The sequence below is a fragment of the Carica papaya genome, chromosome 3, assembly GCF_054855325.1.
Source record: "Carica papaya isolate Zhongbai chromosome 3, ASM5485532v1, whole genome shotgun sequence".
In the NCBI taxonomy this organism is placed as follows: Eukaryota; Viridiplantae; Streptophyta; class Magnoliopsida; order Brassicales; family Caricaceae; genus Carica; species Carica papaya.
The window spans coordinates 32,853,913-32,875,464 of NC_142311.1; the positions used below are offsets into that span (position 1 = coordinate 32,853,913).

Consider the following 21,552-nt stretch of genomic DNA (forward strand, 5'->3'; position numbering starts at 1 on the left):
AGTTTGGCGTACTGTATCTTGCTTCGGAAGTTACCTAGTGAAAATTTTGACCATTGATATCTTCAAGAAAATAGCAAGGTTAAGCAGCATTTCCTTTGCAAAACATACAGCAAAATAAAGAAGAATATTCTACATAACCTCCATGGACAATACAAATGAAGGCAGTAGCTTTAACTTGCTTAAGAGTTTCTTACATGGTAACTGGATTGGCCTATATGCAGCTGAACAAATAATATTCTTTTTTTTGAAAGAATGCTGAACAAATAATATTCATGATGAACAGCTTAAAGAAAGTCAACCATGTGCAATCTTCTAGAAAAACTTTATATACAATTTCATTTTAAAAGGCAGTTGAGATAAGTAAGCTCCAAAGCCAAGTCTAATGATACAACAGCACAAGGAAATGCCTACACAAATGGCGAGCCAATTAAAATGCTGAACAAATAAGCAACAAATTGCAAATATGCCAACAAGACATATTGAAGAAAACTAAATATGAAGCTTGCCTGTATCATTGGATATTTCCTCTCTGCGTGACTCAGAAACATACCGGAGCTTGTCCTTACATTACTCGTAATTCCCTGAAAGGTGGAAAAAGATATAAAATTTTGTTGTAACAAGACCTACTACATGTGCTCCGCATTATGCTCATTGTAACAAGAAAAGCACAGAATGCCCGGACTATTATTTCTATAACCTTCACATGAAAAAAATGTTTAAGAATGCATCAAAAAAGTTGGTTATAGTTTATTCCTTTAGTAGTTTTCTAGACCACACTGTATCCATGACGTTACCTCTAGGGAGAAGTACACTGTTGCACTGCTGGGGCATTTGTTTTATGGAAGTTCTTTGACGCAACTTTTTACCAGTGGTTGACACAAAGCAAAATGAAGATTCTAGATTCCAACCATGATGATTCCTTTACATGCAAAAAGTTGATCGGGAAAAGAATAGAAGACTTGAAGAATGCAAAATAAAACGTGTATGATCTATGTAGTCTATCTCTACCAAATATCACGAAACAAGAAAGAAATGTAATTTGCAAAAACTTCTTTCTATTAAAAAAATATATATTATTAAGGAAGGAAGCATTACAAAAAGAACAGCAGATAAGATATCCAGCTGAAAGAAAGGGAAAGCAAAACAAAAAATACAAGAAAAAAGAGCGCTGAACAAATCACATTTCAACTCCTATAAAGGACAATGAAGAAGATGTCAGAGTATTTCCCATAAGCCTTAGCACAAAGGGAAGCCAGAAATGTCTTCTCCCAAAATGAGGTTGTCCTACAGAGAACGCTCCTCAAAAATCCGCCAATTTTTTTCTATCCAAAATGTCCAAAAACCAACAAGTGTACCCAGCCACAATGGTCTGGTTTTTTCCTTAACCCGGAAACCACCAAAATTTGTGTTAATAAAATAATCCAACATAGGAGTGACTCATGCCAAGTTAAAAGTGTCAAAGAACCTGACAAATAATTTCTACACCACTTCACAATGTAGAAAGAGATGTGAATGAGTTTCCCCGCTCTTATGGCACATAACATACATGTCAGGAGATAGAGCTCAGTTAGGCTAGGAATTTGCAGCAACTCATAAAACCTTTATCTTTGAAGGAACCTTGATTTTCCATAATGCTTTGGCAAAGGTACATTGGTAACAACTCTGGTTCATTATTACATTATCGAAAAACGATTTATAGTTATATGTATCCAATGAGTTAAGGGTCCATATCATACAATTAGGCTGCTGGGTAGGTTGAAACAATTGTAACAAACTTAACATGGTAAGGAGTTCAAACATTTCTCCATCACTCAAGCTACGGAAGAAATGAAAATTTCAGGTCAGAGAACCATTGGGAAGGCAAAAGAACTTATCAATCGGAGTATTATGGCAAGAAGATACGCAAAAAAGACGTGGCAACTGGATACCCAAGGGTAGTCGCCCATCCAAAGATCTCCAGAAAAATGAATTTGGAACCATCCCCATTTTATATCTAGTAAGAGACTCTAGATGTTAAGAAAACTTGAAATGGGCCTTCCAGAACTTTTGTGACGGGTGGATCTTGTGGCTACAGCATCCCAATCATTGCACTGACTCCCATGAACACTTTTGGTTATTTAATGCCTCAAAGGACAGGTTCCTGCGAAAAACAGAGTCTCACTAACCAATAATGACAAATTCCTAGATCTAAGATTCTCTATGCCTAATCCTCTGAAAGCTCTAGACCTGCAACATACTTCCCATTTGACTAGGTGATCTCTCCTATCCTCACCATTCCCAGCCCATGAAAAAATTTCTTATCGTATGCGCTCGATCACACTTGTGAGAACCTTAAAAAGGGACATGTACTAGATAAGGATACTAGTCAAACATTACTAACTAAGATAGACCCTACCAGCCAGTGAAAAAAAACCTCCTTCCCAATGTTCTAAATGCCTAAAGGCCTTACTGACCACCCTGTCCCAAAATGAGTTACACCTGGGATTACCGTCCAACAAAATGCGAAGGTATGTAATAGGTAATTCTAAGGTCACATAAACAATAACCTCCGCAAGATTGTCAACTATGCCAGCAGGCATATTAATATTGATCAACCACATTTTGCCATGTTATTGTGAAGACCAAACATAAGTTCTAACACTCTAACTAAAGTGAGTGCATTAAAAACAGATCTATTATCATACGATAGGAATAGAACTGTATCATCTGCAAATTGGTGGTGGGACACCTCAACTATCATTTCCAATGACAAATCCCTCAATTGCTCCTCTTTCAAATCTCCTAGTAAGCATCCTACTTAAACCATCCACTACCAAAGTGAAGAGAAGAAAATAATGGATCATCCTGTCTAGTGCCCAAGTACCTTAAAACCACTACTGGGCTTTTCCATTCACTAACACCGCAAAAAGGACAAAAGCCACGCACCCTTTCATCCATGTTTTCCATTTGGGTCCAAAACCCTTGCAATCCATCATAGAGTCCAAAAATCCTTAATTCACCCTATCATAAGCCATTTCAAAAATCTAATTCTAGGACTGGCCTTTCTTTCTGTCCTTTGCAGATACTCCACTGATTAATTAGAAATAAGGGACACGTCCAGAATTTGACTCTCTCCCACGGGGGCATTTTGATTTGGTAAGACAGTATCATCTAACCTCACTAAAGCATAATTACAACACCTTAACTATGATTTTGTATACTCTACTCATCAAACCAAAAGTACGATAATCAAACATCCTATCGACTTGTCTTTCTTAGACATGAGGATTATGAAGGTAGAATTCATACTTCGGCATATCTTTCCATTTAACTGAAATTCTTCAAATAACTCCATCATATTGTTCTCGATAATGTCTTGACACGATTGGAAAAAAGCTCTTGTAAATACCATTAAAACTAGCGGATTACGCATGGACATAGTCCAATAGCCTTCCGTACCTCCTCTTCCTCAAATTGTCTTTTGATATACTCGCTTTGGCACAACAAATGGGCTGCCACTCAACTCCTTTAATGAAAAGCCTAGATATCACATCCTCAGTATGTAACCTATGATAGAACTCAGTGATTTCTTGCCTTATCAGCTCCTTATCTCGCTTAATTCCTCCCCTCCCCCTTTTCCACCTCTAGCTCCATAATCTCACTCCTTTTCCAACCATTAACAACCCAGTGGTACAACCTAATTTTGGCGTCACCCTCTTTCGCCCATGTCAATCTAGTCTTTTGCAGACTTTGCTCCTCTTTGAATAAGAGTTTTTCAAGTTCATTCCCAAGTTCAGAAACTCAATTTAATTGACTCTGGGGTAAGTTATTTTGCGATCTAAAATATCCAAACCCTTCAATTCCTCGATAATATCCTTTTTCCTCTTCCCTATAAGTTTTCTCTCACCTTTTCCTTAAGGTGAGAGAAAATTTCTGCAAAAATTTATAACTTGCCTATCCCCTAACTGGGTAGGATACCATTCCGTCACTCTAGCAACAAAACCAAGATGTTGGATCCACATGTTCTCCAACCTGACCCTTATTGCACACATTGAGAATCAAACATAACATGGAAGTGGTTTAACACCGGTCTCAGTAAAACCTCCTATATCAAATCAAGAGAAGTGTCCTCTCGACATGATGAAATCAGGAAGCGATCAATATGTGAAGAACATCTATTTCGTCTATCAAGACCAAGTGAATTGAGAGTTATTAAGTGGGAGATCGTGTAACTCATAATCCTGTATAAAATCATTCAACCTTTGCATGGTCATAGTTTCCCTGCCACCTCCCAACTTCTATGAGGAAATCTAGGAAATCTACAAGCATTAGATGCCAATGTAGATTGCATAAACCAAAAACAAAGGATAGCTCCTCCAAAGAACAAGGTTTACATCTAGGGTTTCACGGGTCCATAAGCACATATTATTCACCAAGATTCCTTTCCTTTCACATTAAGCAAAACTGTTATCGAGAAGGATCCTTCGACCACATCCACTCGACCAGGGACCTAAGTGTCCCACATAATAAGCAATCCTCTTGAGGCACTTGAGGACAGGACAACCACCTATTCCTTAAATCTCAGCTTGCAAATACTTCAAATCAAACTCTTATTGGTATATTCCTTTTTATTTCTTGTAGAAGTATTATGTCAGGGCATACCCTGTTAATCACTGCCTTTACTTTCTTCCTCTTAAGACCACACCCCAACCCATTTACATTCGCACTTATTATCTTCATGAGATGTGCAACTTCCCTAAGCTTTTGCCTAGATCTCTTTGATTTATTTTACCCTCTACCTTCTTAATTTCTTTTTCTACCTTTTTCTTTCTTCATACATAATTTTTGAGTGACACTTCTAACCTAACCACTTTGCAGGATGTTTTCACTAATTTAAAGTCTAAACTCTCAAGGAGGGCACTAGGGATCCCCATTTTAGCATTTGTTATTATTAGTTTTAGTGGAAGAGTTTCTAGATATTACTTGATTCTTTAGTTCATTACTAATCCTCTGATACTCATGAGAATCACATCGAATATGGAGGATGCCATTGCCTTGGGTATCCTTCCCAACCCGCAAGCCTTCTGAAATGTCCATTTCAGATTGCACACCTGCCAAGGATTTTACAACACAAGGGCTAAGGGTCAATACTACTCCCAATAACTTCTCAAGGCTATTCTTGTATAAATTAGATTCCTTCTCCGATGAATGAAATTCTTGTGCCTGCATATCTCTCCCGGCTTCTGCACCTCCAATCTATTGATCATACATAGCCATGTCAAGCTTTTCTCATTGACATGTCTATCAAATAACTTGCCAAAATTTTCTGCTATATCTACCACATGGTCTCCCTTTTCCCTCACAACCTCTGCCTTTGTTATTTCAAAAAATCCCCTTTAGAGATTTCAATATCCTCTACCTCTAGAAAATCAAATGAAGAGACAGATGAGATAGAATCTACATCATCCTCCAATACCCCTTCATAATCTTCTTCTTCCACCTCTTCTTCTCCTCTGGAGAATCTGCCAATCTAAATTTTTCTTTTTTGCCTATTGGCTGCTCTATCTCGGTTTCTGTATCTGGTTCAAGGGCAGGGTACACTTTCCCCTGTTCATCCTCTCTTTCTTCACAATTGGTCAACTTTGAATGGGGAACCACAATGATGGACTGAGGCGCAATTTGTCCTTTTCTACCACCTCCGATTCAAGTTTCTTCTTTTTCCGACCTATTGCCCCTGCGTGGCGTTCATGTTTTCTGCTTCTTCTTTTGTAAAAGTTAGGCAAGCTCAAATGCTGAACTTACATCTACACCTGTAACAAGGTCGAAAGAAAGTAATACAATGCTTATAGTCAAAAGCTAAGTGCACATACTATTAGTTTTTTACTAAGGATGTCCACATGGATAGAAATCCAACTTGTGTGATTTCTTTGTTCTTTCGAAAATAAATAGTATGATATGTATAATTAATTCACAAGCATCAAGGGGGCGTCAACTCATGTATAAAATTATTTACATGCCCATCAGGACATCAATAACATCCTTAAGATCCTCCATAGAATGAAGAGGATGACTCATAACCAAAAGCCACAGGTTTAGAACCATCTATCTCTAACTCTCTCAGACTCATCTTCCACAAGTTCAAAAGCTCTCTTGTTTTTTCTTTCTACACCAACTTGCGTGATTTTAATACAAATTTCAAACTCTTCATCTTATGTTTCTCTAACTTTCCTTTTATATATTCAAACAAATAATATTTTCTCCAAAGCAAATCCTTTCCTTCTCTGATTATTTTGATGCCTCTCATATGTTATGAATTTCGATGAAAATTGCTTTAAAATTTTTCCAAAAGAATTAGAATATTCAAAAAGTAATAACTAGAAATAAGCCTTCAGCCAAACATGAAGGATTAAGGCACACTGTAGAGCCATGAACAACTTCACTGAAGATGATAAGCTGTTAACTGTAAACAAAAGCCAAACCATTTATACCTTCCCCGTTTTTGAATCCACAACAGTAGAAGTTTGGAGCCGAGGGCGGGCTATAGCTCTAAGATAATCACATTCCTGCAGACATGGCAACATTATTAAGTTTTTTCTAAATAAAAAGTATAGAGTATGTATCATTGAATCACAAGCACCAAGAGGGTGCCAACCTACGTACAAATTATTTACATATCAATAAGGAGGCAACATTATTAAGTTAAAACCATTCCTCATTTTGAAGGAAAAAAAATGTCAACATTGTTCCATAACTTCATAGTAGTCAAATTAACAAAGTTCATATTGTGCAAGCACCCTGAGAAAGGAACTGTCAAATGCCATTGATGAACTATAACTCATACAATGGAGGCTGACCTTTTCCTATTTTGGAACAACAAATGTAGGTTTGCTTATGTAAGTAATAAGTATGTAGCATTAAAAGCAGAATTATTTATTAAATACAGATATATCTGCTTTCAGTTACTGCTATTTTTTTTTAAAAAAAAAAATTACTTCCAGCATTTACCACTTGATACATTTCTTTCTCCACTCTAGGTCTGTGGCAACATATAGGTTAAGAACATTTATCAGTGACTATTTCGAGGTGTGAATAGGGGCAACTAATCTAATAATAGACAATAAAATATCCATATGCAATGTATGACAGTCTAACCCAATCCAGAACATAAATAAATAGGCCAAACATACCCAAAACCAGAATCTTTCTATCATATTATCAACCACAGACATGAACTCTTTTTTTTTTTTTAAATAAAAGTGTGAAGTACATTGACGCATCGGTGCCAAGTGGGCGCCACCCATGTACACAAACATGAACTCATCTTATTCACTTTCCACCAACAATCTAGTTAAAATTCAATAAATAGAGATCAATTTCAAATGATATATACCATAGTTAAACAAAAATGGACTTAAAATTTAATGAATATAACTAAATAATTGGATCTTGCCATGGATGGCACAGTATGACATCAGTTACATTGAAAAAAGTTTTATTCAATAAGATTTTCTGAAAGGTCAAGTCAGGAATAGCCACGCCTAGTAATAGAGTATTGTGCAAATCATAACTATAGAATAGGAGGAGCAAACATAGCCATAATGGTTTTGGAAAAGAACAACTGGAAGCAACAATACTGGAGGCCATTGAAACGTAGAAGAGCTGATTAGGTTTTAGAAAAATTAAAAGAAAATCAAAAAGATAAATCCAAGCCACAACCACAGGGTTGTCACAAGCATATTCACAAGGTTGTTAGACACTAAATTCAATGAGAGGAAATTAATAGTTTTATCACAAGTAGTTTGTTTTGTAATGATGAACCACCTATGTTATTTTAGATTGCTCCATCGTCTAATCCGGTTAGAGTTTTAAAGAGGAAAATAATAACCTAATAAGACTTCTAACTACGCAAGAAATAAAATACTAGAGTAATAAACCTATCCTAATAGTTCCGACACTTAAAATATCTACTCATATGTAAATCACTTAAATTACAGAAAAATAGCTCAGGACTTCTTATCCTGCAACAAAATAGCTTTATGGATAAATCTTAACAAGATATCCATAGCATTAAAATATATTAATTCTAGGGTCTTCTTATCCTGCATCAAAATAGCTTTACAGACAAATCTTAGCAAGAAATACATAGAAGTTATGAAAGCAACATTTCAGTCATGAAGTCTTTCAGTTTTTGATCAAACCCACGCACGGATTCCTACAACATCTGAATCTGTTGATGGTCCGTCATTGCAGCCTTTCTTCTGGGTGCGTGCCGTTATAGATTGTGATGGAGAATCTCCTCAGTATCAGAGGGCTCTGATACCAAGTTGTCAGACTCCTTAGACATGTACCCAATCAAGGAGTCTGATGGAAACGTTTTAGGATTAACAGAAGTAGGGAAGAGAAGGGGAAAAAAGAGTGGGAGGGAGGGAAGGCAAGGACGGAAGAAAGAGAGGAGAGGAATTTGGAAAAAAAAAGAACTTATGAAGAATTAAGGAATTTGATTAGAGATTTTTCATATGATTTGCCATAGGTCCTATTGCATACACCACCCCCTTTTCTACTTATTTCTTCACAGAATAAGACAAAAGGCAATTAACAGAAAAGCAATGACAGAAAAAGCAGAAACAGAATCTACCAGAGGCAATATAATAGCAAGGACAAAAATCTAACTAATATAAAATTTATTTATTAAGCGCCTAATTAGCTAAATAGTGAGACCAATTCTCCTGCAGCTACAGTAGTGTCTAACGAGGTCGCTGGTGCAGGGTGTGGGCACCTCTGATAGACCTTCAACGGCCTTACATACTATTCCTAATACAAAGAGGAAATTCTAATACAAATAGAAAAGCTAAATGCTAATAACAATAAAATCTTACCTTTATTATAACTTAAATAAGAGACTCTTAAATAAAATAGTAGTCTTCCATTTAATAGAATTATAATTTTTATCTACTTAGGAAATCTACAACTAACACATTCTACACCAAGAATCCAATAACTCCATATATCACCTGAGAAAGTAAATGACGTTCTAAAGTTACCTTTTTTAGATATAATGATACTGTAAGATGCATGCATACCTCCACACTCAAAAAATTATGCAACACGATAATTCGAGGTGACCAGCTGATGATTTCAGGTTTAACCTGCATTGAAGAAAATGCGGAAGATGGAAAAAAAAAAACAAGAATCATACTCTGGATCAGAACTCACGAAAAAAAAATTAAAGCAAGTAGAAAAATGACGAGGGGACAAACATTGTTACTCTTAAGTGACTTCAAAACTAGGAATTTTTTCGTTTTAGAGATCCCAAAGATAAAGAATCATTATATTTTAACCTGATTACAGAATATCTTCAACTCTTTGGACCATATGCTGGTAAGTCCTCTTTAACCCCTAGCCCTATCAAATGCATTTTTGTTTTCCTTTTTCTGAAAAGTGAAAGCTCTAAAAGGTTGAAGTTTTCATTTGAAGAATAGTTCTAAACAGGATTACCACTAATATATTACCTTCTTCAGGCTCATAGATCCCTGAAAGCACATTCCCATACCTTTGTCCAATGTGCTTTTATAGCTTAGAATGCAACAATTATTTTCTGCATTATGGGATCAGATTGACAGCACTGGATTATGTTTTCGGTTCAAAATGTGTCCAGTTGCTCTCAAAATTTTCATTTCTACCCCTTTATACAGTTTCATTAGAGTAAGGATCATATGGTGCTTTGATCTTTGCAGGTTTATGGGTCCTTTCATTAGAACCAAAATGCAAGAATTTTTAAAGAAAAGTCCAATTTGGTTAACAACCTTGGGATATGATGGTGTGTTCTCCTCTCTTTAAGCTGAAGCACATGGTTTCTCTAGGAGAATTCTTTAATTTTAGATACAAAGGGACTGGAGAATGCTATTTGTATTAGCACACCATTTTTCCTTCAATTTTGCTGTTTTGCTCTTATTCTTTGCATTTATTCGTCCTTTTTTCTGAATGATAGTTTATCCTTCATTAGCTTGTTACATCTTTCTCTTCTTTAATAATAATTCCTTATCCCCCGTTTAAAAAGCCATGCACCATGCATGTATCTTGAGATTTTGGGGGAAGAGGGAAATATATGCATAAAACAGTATACATTTTGTGATTATAAACCCACAAGGACTGCAATTTCATCAGTGACTACCACTTAAAATGCCCAAGAGAAAGAATACAAAAAATTCAGACAGATATTTATGAGGACGCAAACGAATGAGCATAAGCATCTTTTGCAGCATCACCACTCACTAAGATCATCATAGATAAAGTAATTTCCCTTGATAAAGTAATTTCCCTTCTTTTCTTCTCCTTTTTATCTTTATTTTTCATTCGCTTCATGATAGTGACATCTATATCTTGTTTCTATTTACATTTGGCATTTTGGACGGATACCTCAAACAAAGATTAAAAATAATGTCAAATAAAAATTTCAAACATACATATCCAAGACGTAAAACTTCAGCTTCTTTGTCTTTGCGCCAGTGCGGCATGCCTGAAACAAAAGCATAAGTATGAAACTACCCTATAGCAATAAAGTGTATTAACTACAATAAATGAACCAAATAGTGAATATAGAAAACAGTTTCCAGCAAAAAACAACTACAAAGTTCTAAACTTTGAGACATAATGAATAATTCCCACATAAAAAATATAGCTCCACATGTTACTGACTCAGCAAATGTCCTACCAATTAACGTCATGCACAGAAATGTGTTCAAGCAACAGTTCAGTCCTTTCCTAAAGCAAAAATATTACAATCTAGCAGTTGAAATTCCTCACGAGAAACTGAATTCCGTAAAGCATTATTGTATATCATCCTTTTTTTCAAATTAATTTTATTTTCATTCTTATTTCAAAAGAAAATTTATTCTCATTCAAGTCCTACATTCTAACTATTTGATATTTAGAAGATATAACCATTTACACATGATGCATGATAAAATTAACTTCTCTCTTATTTAAAAAAAAAATAACTTCTCTCTCTTATTTAAAAAAAAATAACTTCTCTCTCATCTTCAACTTCCATCAGGGATTTTATAGTCTCATATCTCAAGGAAGAAATCAAAAAAACATTAAATTTATATTAGACATACAATTGTATTGGAATTCGATTATTGTTCTCGTTAAAATTCCTACCATATTTCAATTGTATTCTCATTAATGTTCCATGAAATTGAAATTCAAGCCAAACTTAATTGTAGTGCTTTTACAACTTGCAACTGTCTAGCGCATTTTTTTCTAATTAAAGAAGAAATTTTATTAAGACGAGAAAAACGCATTATAAGGTTTCAACAACAAGGTATCATGCCAAAAATTTCAAAAAGAGAAAAGAAAATAGAAGAAGAGATAGGCCATGACCCCATACACATATCAAGCATACAAGCAAATCTGTTATGATTCAAAATTTATAGCCCCAGTTTTTTTCTCTTTTTTATTTTACTTTCGTGTTTTAGAACACATAATAATACAGAAACCATCATTCTAACATTCTGACTCTTGTAAATCATGGAAGCTCCACACTTGTAACAGATTTGGTTTTGAACTATTGAAAAATGGTGGTTCTTCTTGTTTTTGTCTTCCGAAACCTCCCATTCCCCGTCATCAACCCGATTCTCCTCCTTACTTTCTTTCTTCACACTTCCACAGTTTTTGACTCCTTCTTCCTCAAACACTCTCTCTAACCCTTCAGCACTCTCCCCTTTCCCAGCCTCCTCGACTTTCCGCCTCCCAACTTTCCCCCAAAAACCTTAATCTCCATCACCCTCCTTCGAATTCGAACTAGAGGAAATCCATTTTACCTTCCGCCAAACCCATTTCACTTTAGGCCCGCTAACTCGCTTTTTAATTGTACTTGATCTAGCCTGCTCGACCCACTTGTCCTCCACCCAAGTGTACTGTTTATTGGTTTTCAAACCATCGCCTTTCAGCTTCCTGGGTGAGTTAAAGCTCAAACCCTTTATAAAGTTGTTCCCAAAATGACCATGTTCTTGTGCGTTTTAGAAACCTGGGTTTTGGCAACCAGCTGTCACCTTCTGATTTTTGAAATTGACCCACCTCGCTTCTAAGCTGGATCCCTTCTGCTTTACCCACATTGCCCCCTTTCCCCTATGCTTGACCGCCACCGCGTATGACCCAATCACCACCACAGGGATTCTGAATTCCGCCTGCCAGCGTGGGCAGTGCATTAGCTCGTTGCATTGATTGTTGGTCGCTTCTTTTTCTTTCACAGCATTTTTGCTAGCCATCTTCTTCTTCTCCCTACTATCCAAATTAATGATTTCTCAGTCCACCAGCTCATGTACCGCCTTCATGACTTGCCATCAGGAATGAAAATGCACTTCACGGTCTTCCCCCTTTCTTCAGTTAAGACCAGATATCTTCCGCTTCTATTCCAAATGAGAGCAAACCATAAGTTGTACATCAGTCCTGCTTCATTATTTTCCTAGGAATTGCCTCCCTTTCACCAGTAAAAGACATCTAGAGTTTCCACCAGCCACATTACCTCCTCTTCTTCTAGAGAGATAGTGACCCGAAATCCCCTGCCATCTTTGTTGATTCTCAACCTCTTCATGTTCCTTCCTTCATTTGCAAAACTCTAAGGATTTCTTCTCTATCATCACAAATTTCTTCGCTTTTGGCATTATTTCTCCACCACTCCTGGTTGGCCCAAGTGGACGACCTGTCCTCTCTCCTTTCCTTTAGTTTCGCTCGTAGCAATCCCCTTCCTCTCTATTGTTTCCTTGCCCCTTCCGAAACCCTAACTTGTCAAGTTGTTAGTTTTCTCTCTCTAGCTTTCTCTCTCTCCACCGACGCTAAAATTAGTTTGGAAGATTAATATATCTTATCCCATAAAAGAGCAGACATCACCTATGTAGTGAACGTTATAAGTTAATTCATGCATAGTCTGAAGAAGTGTACTTACAAGCAGTCTATATAATATTGCATAACCTAAAAAGGTCACCTGTAAAAGAAATTATGTTCAAGAAGAGTAATAGAATGCTCCTAAAAGTCTAGATAAATATGGATTATGTAAAAGCCAGTCATAGACAGAAGATCCATCATAGGATACTATACCTTCATTAGGGGCAACCTTTACTCGGAGAAGTAAAAAGTAAAATGCAGTTGTTACATCAAGCGCAAAAACAGAATTCCTAATAATAGAATAAGAAAAATATGAACTATAATGAATAAGAAGAATTTCAAAAGATCTTAAAATCAAATGCAAAAACTTCATGTGCCTATACTGTGACAAGAAGTCAATCATAAGCATTGCACACAATCCGATGCAACATGGCCAAACCAAATATATTAAGGTCAATAGACATTTATAAAAAAAAAACTTGATAGTGGCCTAATATGTACTCCATACATGTGTACCAATTTCAATTGTCTCTTCGTTAATAGGAAGGATAGGGGAGAATGGTATTTTTCTGGTGTATATTCTAGAGGCATTATCGACAAACACTCATTGCTTTAGGGGGAGTTGACTAAATGCCAGAGGAAGTGGGAAGGAAAGGGGTTGTTGGGGGAGATTTTTCAACATGGATTCAGTGAAAAATATTCTTTTTCATGTGCACAAGAATTCAAGGATAACATTAAGTTTGACTTTACGAATTTGCCTCTCAATGGGGAAAATGAACCTGGAGTACTCAGACAAATAATCCATATTTCTCCACGATAGATAGATTTTTGGTCTCTTCAGATTTCCTCGTCATATTTCTGGGACTAAGCCAAAAAGCATTATCTAGACCTATTTCTGATCACTTTCCAATTAGTCTGGTTTTTTACGGGACTCAATGGAATATATTCCTTTCCAGTTGGACAACAAATGGATTAAAGTTAACAATTTTAAAATTATAGCGATCAATGTATGGAAGAATACTTCTGTAGATGAACAACTAGCTTCAGAATTGTTAAAAAATTTAAAATGCTGAAATTTGATATTAAAAGTGGACCAAAGAGGTAGGGCTAGAAGAAAAATGGTGGACCACTAAGATCATACAAGAGTTAAAAGAGTTGGATAAGCAGGATAGGGCGGCAGGTCTATCTTTACAAGATAAGAAAAAATGGAATACTTTGATATCAAACTTGGCAAACAGACTACACATGAAAGCAGTATCATGAAAACAGGAAGCAAGAGAAAAAGGCACAAAGATGGGAATAAAAACACAAAGTATTTCCACTACTTGGCTAACCACATAGGAAGATGTAACTAAAGAGATTTTCATCGAAAACAACTGTCTCATGGGGAATAAGGCAATGAGAGAAGGTGTTAAATGTTACTATCAGAAATTATATGAGGAAGATTTCATTCAAAAACCAAGACTTGATAATCTACAATTTAAACAGCTGGACAAGACAAGCAATACATAATTAGAAATTGAATTCACTGAAAAAGAGATAGCTGAAGGTCTTTTGGGACTACAATGGGAATAAAACATCAAGTTCTGATGGTTTTAATATGAAATTCCTTCAAGAATTCAAACCAGTGGTCAACGATGATGTTATTGAGTTTTTTAGAGAATTCCGTAATAACAATTTATTTGTAAAATTATTGAATTCTATTTTTAATGCGTTGACCCCCCAAGAATGAGGGGCCCGAGAGAATAAGAGATTTTACGCTTATCAGTCTGGTGGGTTGTATTTAAAAACTCATATCGAATGTTCTTACTAAACACCTATCTAAAGTGTTGAATATGGTCATAAGGGAATGCCAACACACTTTGTGAAAGAGAGATAGACCATTCACGCAATAATGATTGCAAATGAAAAGGTAGATGATATGGTTAGCAACAAGAGGATCAGGATTCTTTATAAACTAGATATTGAAAAGCTTTTGACTATGTCTATTGGGCTTTTGTTGACTATATATTAGAGAGACTCAGTTTAGGACAGAAATAGAGAAAATGGATTCAAGCATGTATTTCGACCACTAGTTTTTGCAGTTTTGGTGAATGGCGGACCTTCCTCTTTTCTTAAGAAGTCCAGAGGTTTGAGACAAGGAGATTCTCTCTCTCCTTTGTTGTTTATTATTGTTATAAAAGCACTGGACAAACTCTTGAAGCAAGCCAGGGAGAAGAAGTTACTGAGGGATATCACTAAGAGGAGTAATAGCAAAAAACTCGAAGTCACTCATCTTTTCTTTGCCAATGATATAGTGATTTTCTGTCAATATGAGGCTGATATGTTACTTAATCTAGATGTCCTCATATGTTTTCAAGTCGTTTCCGACTTGAAAGTTAATTTGAACAAGTCAGAGTTAGGGGGTGTGAGTGAAAACAGAATTGGGAACTTGCTTGGGTTATGGGCTACAAAGCTGTACAGTTACCAATTAAATGTCTCAGTATTCCTCTAGGGGCTAAATACAAAGGTGGGAGAAGTTGAGATCCCGTGATTGAGCTGTTTGATAAAAGACTCGTTGGGTAGAAGAAAAAATTTCTTTCTAAAAGAGATAAATCGACACTCATCAAAAGCACCATTTTCAATCTTTCTATTTACTATATGTTGGTGCTTTATATTTCAGTTAAGGTGGCAAAGAAATTAAAATTTGTCCGGTGTTGTTTCCTTTGGGGAGAGGATGAAGGCAAGAGGAATTATCATTTAGTGAAGTGGGAGGAGGTGAAACGCTCCTTAAAGTTGGGTGGTCTTGGCTTGAGATCGTTGGTCGATTTGAATGGTGCACTGCAAGACAAATGGATTTGCAGATATTGGGAGGAAGATAGCAGTCCATGAAAAAAGGTCATTGAGACCAAATGGGATGGCAGGGGAAGAGAAGGATACTTTACCGTGGAGAATAGAACCCATGAGGCAAGCTTATGGAAGAACGTCATGCAGAGATAGAATAGCGTGCTCAACTGCACCAAGTGGGACGTTGGAAATGGCAATATGGTATAGTTCTTGCAGGACAAATGGTATGGGAACAAATGTCTCATGTTCAGGTTTCCTATGATTTTTGCCATTACCCAAAAAAAGAATATATGATTGTTGAAGAGGCGTTCGGGGGTGACAATAGCAGGGAGTGGGTTGTTGATATGATCAAAAATTTGCAGGATTGGGAAGTGGATGAATATGAAGAATTGTTATATCTTTTGGACGACCGTTCATTTCAACAACAACAAGTATAAGCTTACCTGGAACCTAAAGAAAAAAAAACATCTTCTCTATTAAATTTTTTTACAAGTACCTAGTTGGCTACTCAGAGGTAGGGGAAACCAATTTCCCAACTAAACTGGTCTGTAAGGCAAAAGCTCCTCCAAGAACATCCTTCTTTGCCTAGAAAGTTGTAAAGGAAAGAATACAGACTATTGATAATTTGATGAAAAGAAAGAAAATAATGGCGAACAGATACTTCCTTTATAAAAGTGATGTCGAGACTTGCAACCACATCCTGCTTTGGTGTCCGTTAACTTACAGATTTTGGATTTTGGTCTATAGTCTTATGCGCATCAACTGAGAATGGCAGGATCAGTGAAAAGTGAGTTAATGCCTTGGGAGGAGCTTGGTAAGAAAAATAAACTTTTTCAACTAATTCTTTTGTCCATTTCTTGGGTTATTTGGAAAGAGAGAAACAATAAGGCTTTTGAAGAGATAGAAGAGCATATTGTTAATATTAAAGATAGGTGGTTTCATTATTTTGATTTTGTCGTTTTAGGACATAACTTAGATAAGAAGATTTTTGGGTCATTGTAGATATACTTATAGACCTATAAATTTCTTTTAAATTGGTATCTTCCCCTTGGTGCCTTACTTAATATACATGCTACACTTTTATTTCAAAAAAACAAAGATAAAGGTGTTTTAGAAAACATTGTCATACGCCCAGAAAAACACAATTACTCTACTTTAACCATATATCATGAAACCTGACCTCTGAAACAAGTAGATCAAGTTCTCATAAACATAACAATATGCAAGCCAACATCCAACTCACTTGACATTTCAATCTCTCTCTTTTTTTAATGAAACAACAATTCATCAATAATTAACATTGCATCAAGAATCTCTCTACTTTCTACAAAAACCAGTTGAATCACCCATCATATTACCTACCATATTACAAGGTCTTCTAGTTAACCTCAATAAAAAAATTATTAAATGTAGGCAACAAAACTAATGAGTTTAATTGCTTCGCATCACTTGCATCCTCAACTCTAGGACGAGGACTAAGAAGGTGGAATTGAAACTATTCATAAGTTTACCATAGAGAATGAACTCCTCAAACAACTTAGCAATTTCGTCCTTGATTAAAGGCTAGTTACTCTATAGTAAATCCATAGTGAGCCCACTGGGGCCAAGGGTCTTCTCACTAGTCAACATAACACTTGAACAAAGTAGGAAAAATTCCCTCTTCCCTAAAGTTCCTCTCAGTCTACCTAATTTAAGAAATTCTACTCTTTTCAAATTGAAGCATCAATTTCTTGGCTAGGTTCAAGGGCTACAAGGTAGTCAATTTGCCGATCATGTATCTGGGGCTTCCTCTAGGGGCTAACTTTAAAGAGGTGAAGACATGGATCCAGTAGTTAACAGATTTGAACTGTGGTTAATAGGATGGAAGAAAGCATTACTTTCTAAAAGGAGGAAACTTACACTTATCAAAAGCACATTGGTAATTTACCCATCTACTATATGTCTCTCTTAACTATTCTAATGAGTGTGACCAATTTGGAAGGTATTCAAAATAGATTCCTACGGTGTGATTCGGAGAAAATGAGAAGATACCATTTGGTGGCCCGGGAGGATATCAAGAAGCCAATTGTCCATGGATGGATTGGGGTTACGATCTTTGGTAGAGATGAACATGGTCTTACGAGGCAAATGGTTGTGGAGCTTCATAAGAGATAATGACATGTCCTGAAAAAAGATGATTGTAGCGAAATTTGGTATAGAAGAGAGAGGATAATTCACAAGAACTTCGACAAGACCACACCAGAAAGGTTTATTGAGGAGAATTATTGGCATGAGCAGTGTCAAATTCAAAGCATACATTAGATAGAAGGCAGGAAATGGTGACAAAGTCAAATTATGGAAGGATCCATGGTTGGAAGGTGTACTACTCATAGATCAATTTCCTCATTATTTTGTATTGTTCAACAATTAGGTATTCTGATCAGCGACTCCTTCAAGGAGTAGAGGGAATGGAAAAGATATGGCAAGTGTTAGGAAAGAGAAATCTCAATGATTAAGAGATCCAGGAATATGAAAAATTGTCGAACATCGTACCCATAGTGCATGGATGGTAGCAACGATAACTCGTGGTGTGCCTCAATACTAGTGGATCCCTTTTTGATCAAATCTTATTACAAGCATTTGACCAAGCTAGAATATGCAGGTAATAGGTTTCCATTTAGACAAATTTGGAAGGTCAAAGCACCACTCTGATTATCCTTTTTTCCATGGGAGGCAGGTAGAGAGTGTTTCTGGACCATAGATAAATTAAGGAAGGGGGCAAGATATTGGTGAATGTGTACTACCTCTATAGAAGAGCCGATAAGACTTGTAATTATGTGCTTCTCTAGTTTCTGGTTGTGTATAACTTTGGATTATGGTGTACGGACTTTTAGGAATCAACTGGGTTATCGCTGGCTCGGTAAGAGAGGAGTTGTGGGCTTGGAAGAGGATCAGTTGTAGAAGGAAACAAGAAGATCTCATTCCGCTTACCATTTTTTAGTTGTCTGGAAAGAAATGGATAGAAGAGCTTTTGAAGGGGTTAAGATTGATAATGATTTTGATTTGATTAAGAGTAGATGGTTCCATAAACTAGTTTTTTTTTTTTTTTTAATTTTGGGTCATTCTATTCACTTTATGGAGGACTTAGGTGACCTCATTGATGTTTTGGTAGATGTATAAATACGTTGTATATGGGTTGGAGCCCTCTTGGTACCTGTTATGAATATAATTATACATTTTTATTTCAAAGGAAAAATTAGGTTCCATATAAAGATCTTTTATATACGTCTTAATAGTCTCTTTCAAATCGCTATCAAAGGTATGGACCTACACCTTTATATCAAGATTGAAAAGAAGGTCATTCCCTCTATTGAAGTTTGTAAGTTTATGGAAATTCTTTCTATTATGAACTCCACTAGTCCACTGGGATCTTAACCTTTCCTTTTAAGAGATTTTTGCCATCATCAAAAGACTAGCCAACTTTAATTTGGCTAAGCACCTTCTTTTCCTTCAAAGTTTGGAAAAGCATAATTAGCTTTCTTTCAATCCAAAGCCTCAATTTCCTTCAAAAAAGCGTTGATGCCACTATCAACTTGTTCTTTACAATGATGTTTTAGCTTAGCTTTCATGTGAAACATTTTTTGGCCACATGAAAGCTAGAAAAGCCATCTTGGTCCACCTCACTCCATCACTAGGCTATCGACTCTCAGAACCAACATTAAGCCACATAACTTTCAACTAAATAGAATTGGGCCCATTTGACACCATCAATGTTTAAACATATGGAATGACCATTAGTGAGGGCTGTAGAGAGAAGAATTTGAGTAACACCAAGGCTTTTCTCCTTAAAGCAAGTAGAAGTCAAGAACTGGTTAATCTTTGAGAAAGTGGTATGAGCTCTCATGTTTTGAGTACAATATAATACATGTTTTAATCCTGCACTAGATAAAAGTCGAAACTTAAATATTTAACATAATCGAGAACTCAGATACTGATAGGCCAAAGTCGTTGGTCGGCATGGGCTCTCATGTTAGACCAAGCTGTTATGGACGTATTTATAGAGCCTAAATAAGATGTCGAAATTCAATTAAATATGAAATTCTAAGTAATATTAGATTTCTAAATAATAAACATTGAATTCTAATTAGTATTAGATTACTAAATAACATATGATTTTCCATTAATATTGGATTCCTAAACAGTATAGGATTTCTAATATTTTAGTAAAGTATTTCTAATTAAATTCAGATTCCTAATTACATTAAAAATTCTAAATAAGAATTATAATCTTCATATAAAGAGGTATACTTGCTATTAGTAAAAACAAGTCATAATATTTTTTCAAACTACAGATAGCAGCTCCCTTAAATGAGATATAATTTATTTTCACAAAATAAGTTGCTCTAGTAATAAAAATAAGGGTGTTAAACCCTTTGTAGGAGACGACTTTGTTGTTAATCGTCTGGTGACTCGATCTTTAACCATGGAACATAACACTAGTCTATTGCCATCCAGTAAAGTCAAGGCCATTAGACGTAAGTTATCCATGTTATTTATGAACTCTTCCAATTAGCTTGAAGAGACAAGGACACTAGAACACCAATGACACTGGATAGAACCCCAGTGAATACCAAGAGGATTCTGACCCTTTGTCCATAAATTTGCAAGAGTGAGAGACAAGAACCCTTTCCCAATCAAGATGACAGAGATTATTATCATCCCATGAATATAATGCTTTTTTTTTTCCAAAAGTTACTTCTCTAATTGTCTCAGAAGCATTCAGCTTAATTAGTTTTTTTTTTCTTGAAATAACATTCTGCTTATTTAGTTAACCAAACAGTACATTGAAACGGAGTGTTTAAAGTTACTTGTATTCACTAAATAAGCAACTTTGAACACACTCAAATTCAAACATACCAACTAAATCAAATCTGCCCACTTTTGTTCACTAAAAGAATCATTCTTTTTTTAACGTATTGAAGGAATCATTCTTGGAAAACAACTTCAAAGATTAAGACTTCTTCTTAACTACACATTCTCATTTCGGAATCTAATCATAGAGAACTAGAAACAAAGATCAGGGAGATTGCAGATGTAAATGTATAGGCATGTATTTAAGATTTGGCGAACTCAAAAGATGTATACAACACAAGAATCGCTAATTCAGCATAAATTTATACAGAACTAGAAAATTATCCCAAAAGGAAAGTACCGTACGAGTCTTCCAATTTCCATAAAAATGCTAATTGAAACAATGCACCTGAAATTTCCCAGAAAAGGCAAGTTCATCATTACATATAAAACTTCATTTATTTGACTTAGAATATAAAACGGCCATGTTCATGTTCCTTAAATACGTCAAATCTCTATCCACGCTATTGCTCATGTATTCTTTTCTTCGTCAAAGGTTCACCACTATATTGAGCTGTTAATTCTTGACTAAACATGTTGAATAGAAAACTAATTTTTCCTCTTCCGAATTAAAAACTGTGCAACTTAAAAAGTAAATCATAATGAAAGGAAATTAAATCCTTCAAAAGGATAAGGAATTTTAATAATTGACTCTTGTTCTGCAAGGAAAACATCGGGACGAAATATCCGACTCTCTAAACAATACGTGAACGATCTGATCATATTAACGCACCTATAATCATTCCGATAGTGACAAATGTCAAGAGTCCGAACACTATTCTCATCCCGGGAGCCATGGCCGATCACTGGGAATGAAAGAAACTGCGGAGAGTGAGATCGGTTACTGAGAGCATGGAAGACCCCCACCCCACGAAGAACGCTGCCCTTAAATAGTCATGAACCAGCTCTTTTTGGGCCTAGGCCCAAGCCCAGTGTAGTTAATGAAGCAAAAATTTTTAATTAACCGGGAGA

At 35.9% G+C, this 21,552-nt stretch overlaps 1 protein-coding gene across 2 annotated transcripts in view; it reads right to left on the reverse strand.

Annotated features, from left to right (window-relative positions):
* Window positions 1-21,462, reverse strand: part of LOC110814996 (prolyl 4-hydroxylase 1) — a 30,342-nt gene extending 8,880 nt beyond the window's left edge. Inside the window, exons 1-6 of one of the 2 annotated variants that reach the window (XM_022042616.2) lie at window positions 21,314-21,462; window positions 20,882-20,929; window positions 10,443-10,495; window positions 9,060-9,125; window positions 6,468-6,542; window positions 507-581 (exon numbers count right to left, since the gene is read on the reverse strand). In XM_022042616.2, the coding sequence (XP_021898308.1) occupies window positions 507-581; window positions 6,468-6,542; window positions 9,060-9,125; window positions 10,443-10,495; window positions 20,882-20,929; window positions 21,314-21,377 (381 nt within the window). In that variant the 5' untranslated portion in view covers window positions 21,378-21,462. The remainder of the gene's footprint in view (window positions 1-506; window positions 582-6,467; window positions 6,543-9,059; window positions 9,126-10,442; window positions 10,496-20,881; window positions 20,930-21,313) is intronic. The other variant, XM_088216605.1, reaches the window with a different exon arrangement.
* Between the last annotated feature and the right edge of the window lie 90 nt (window positions 21,463-21,552).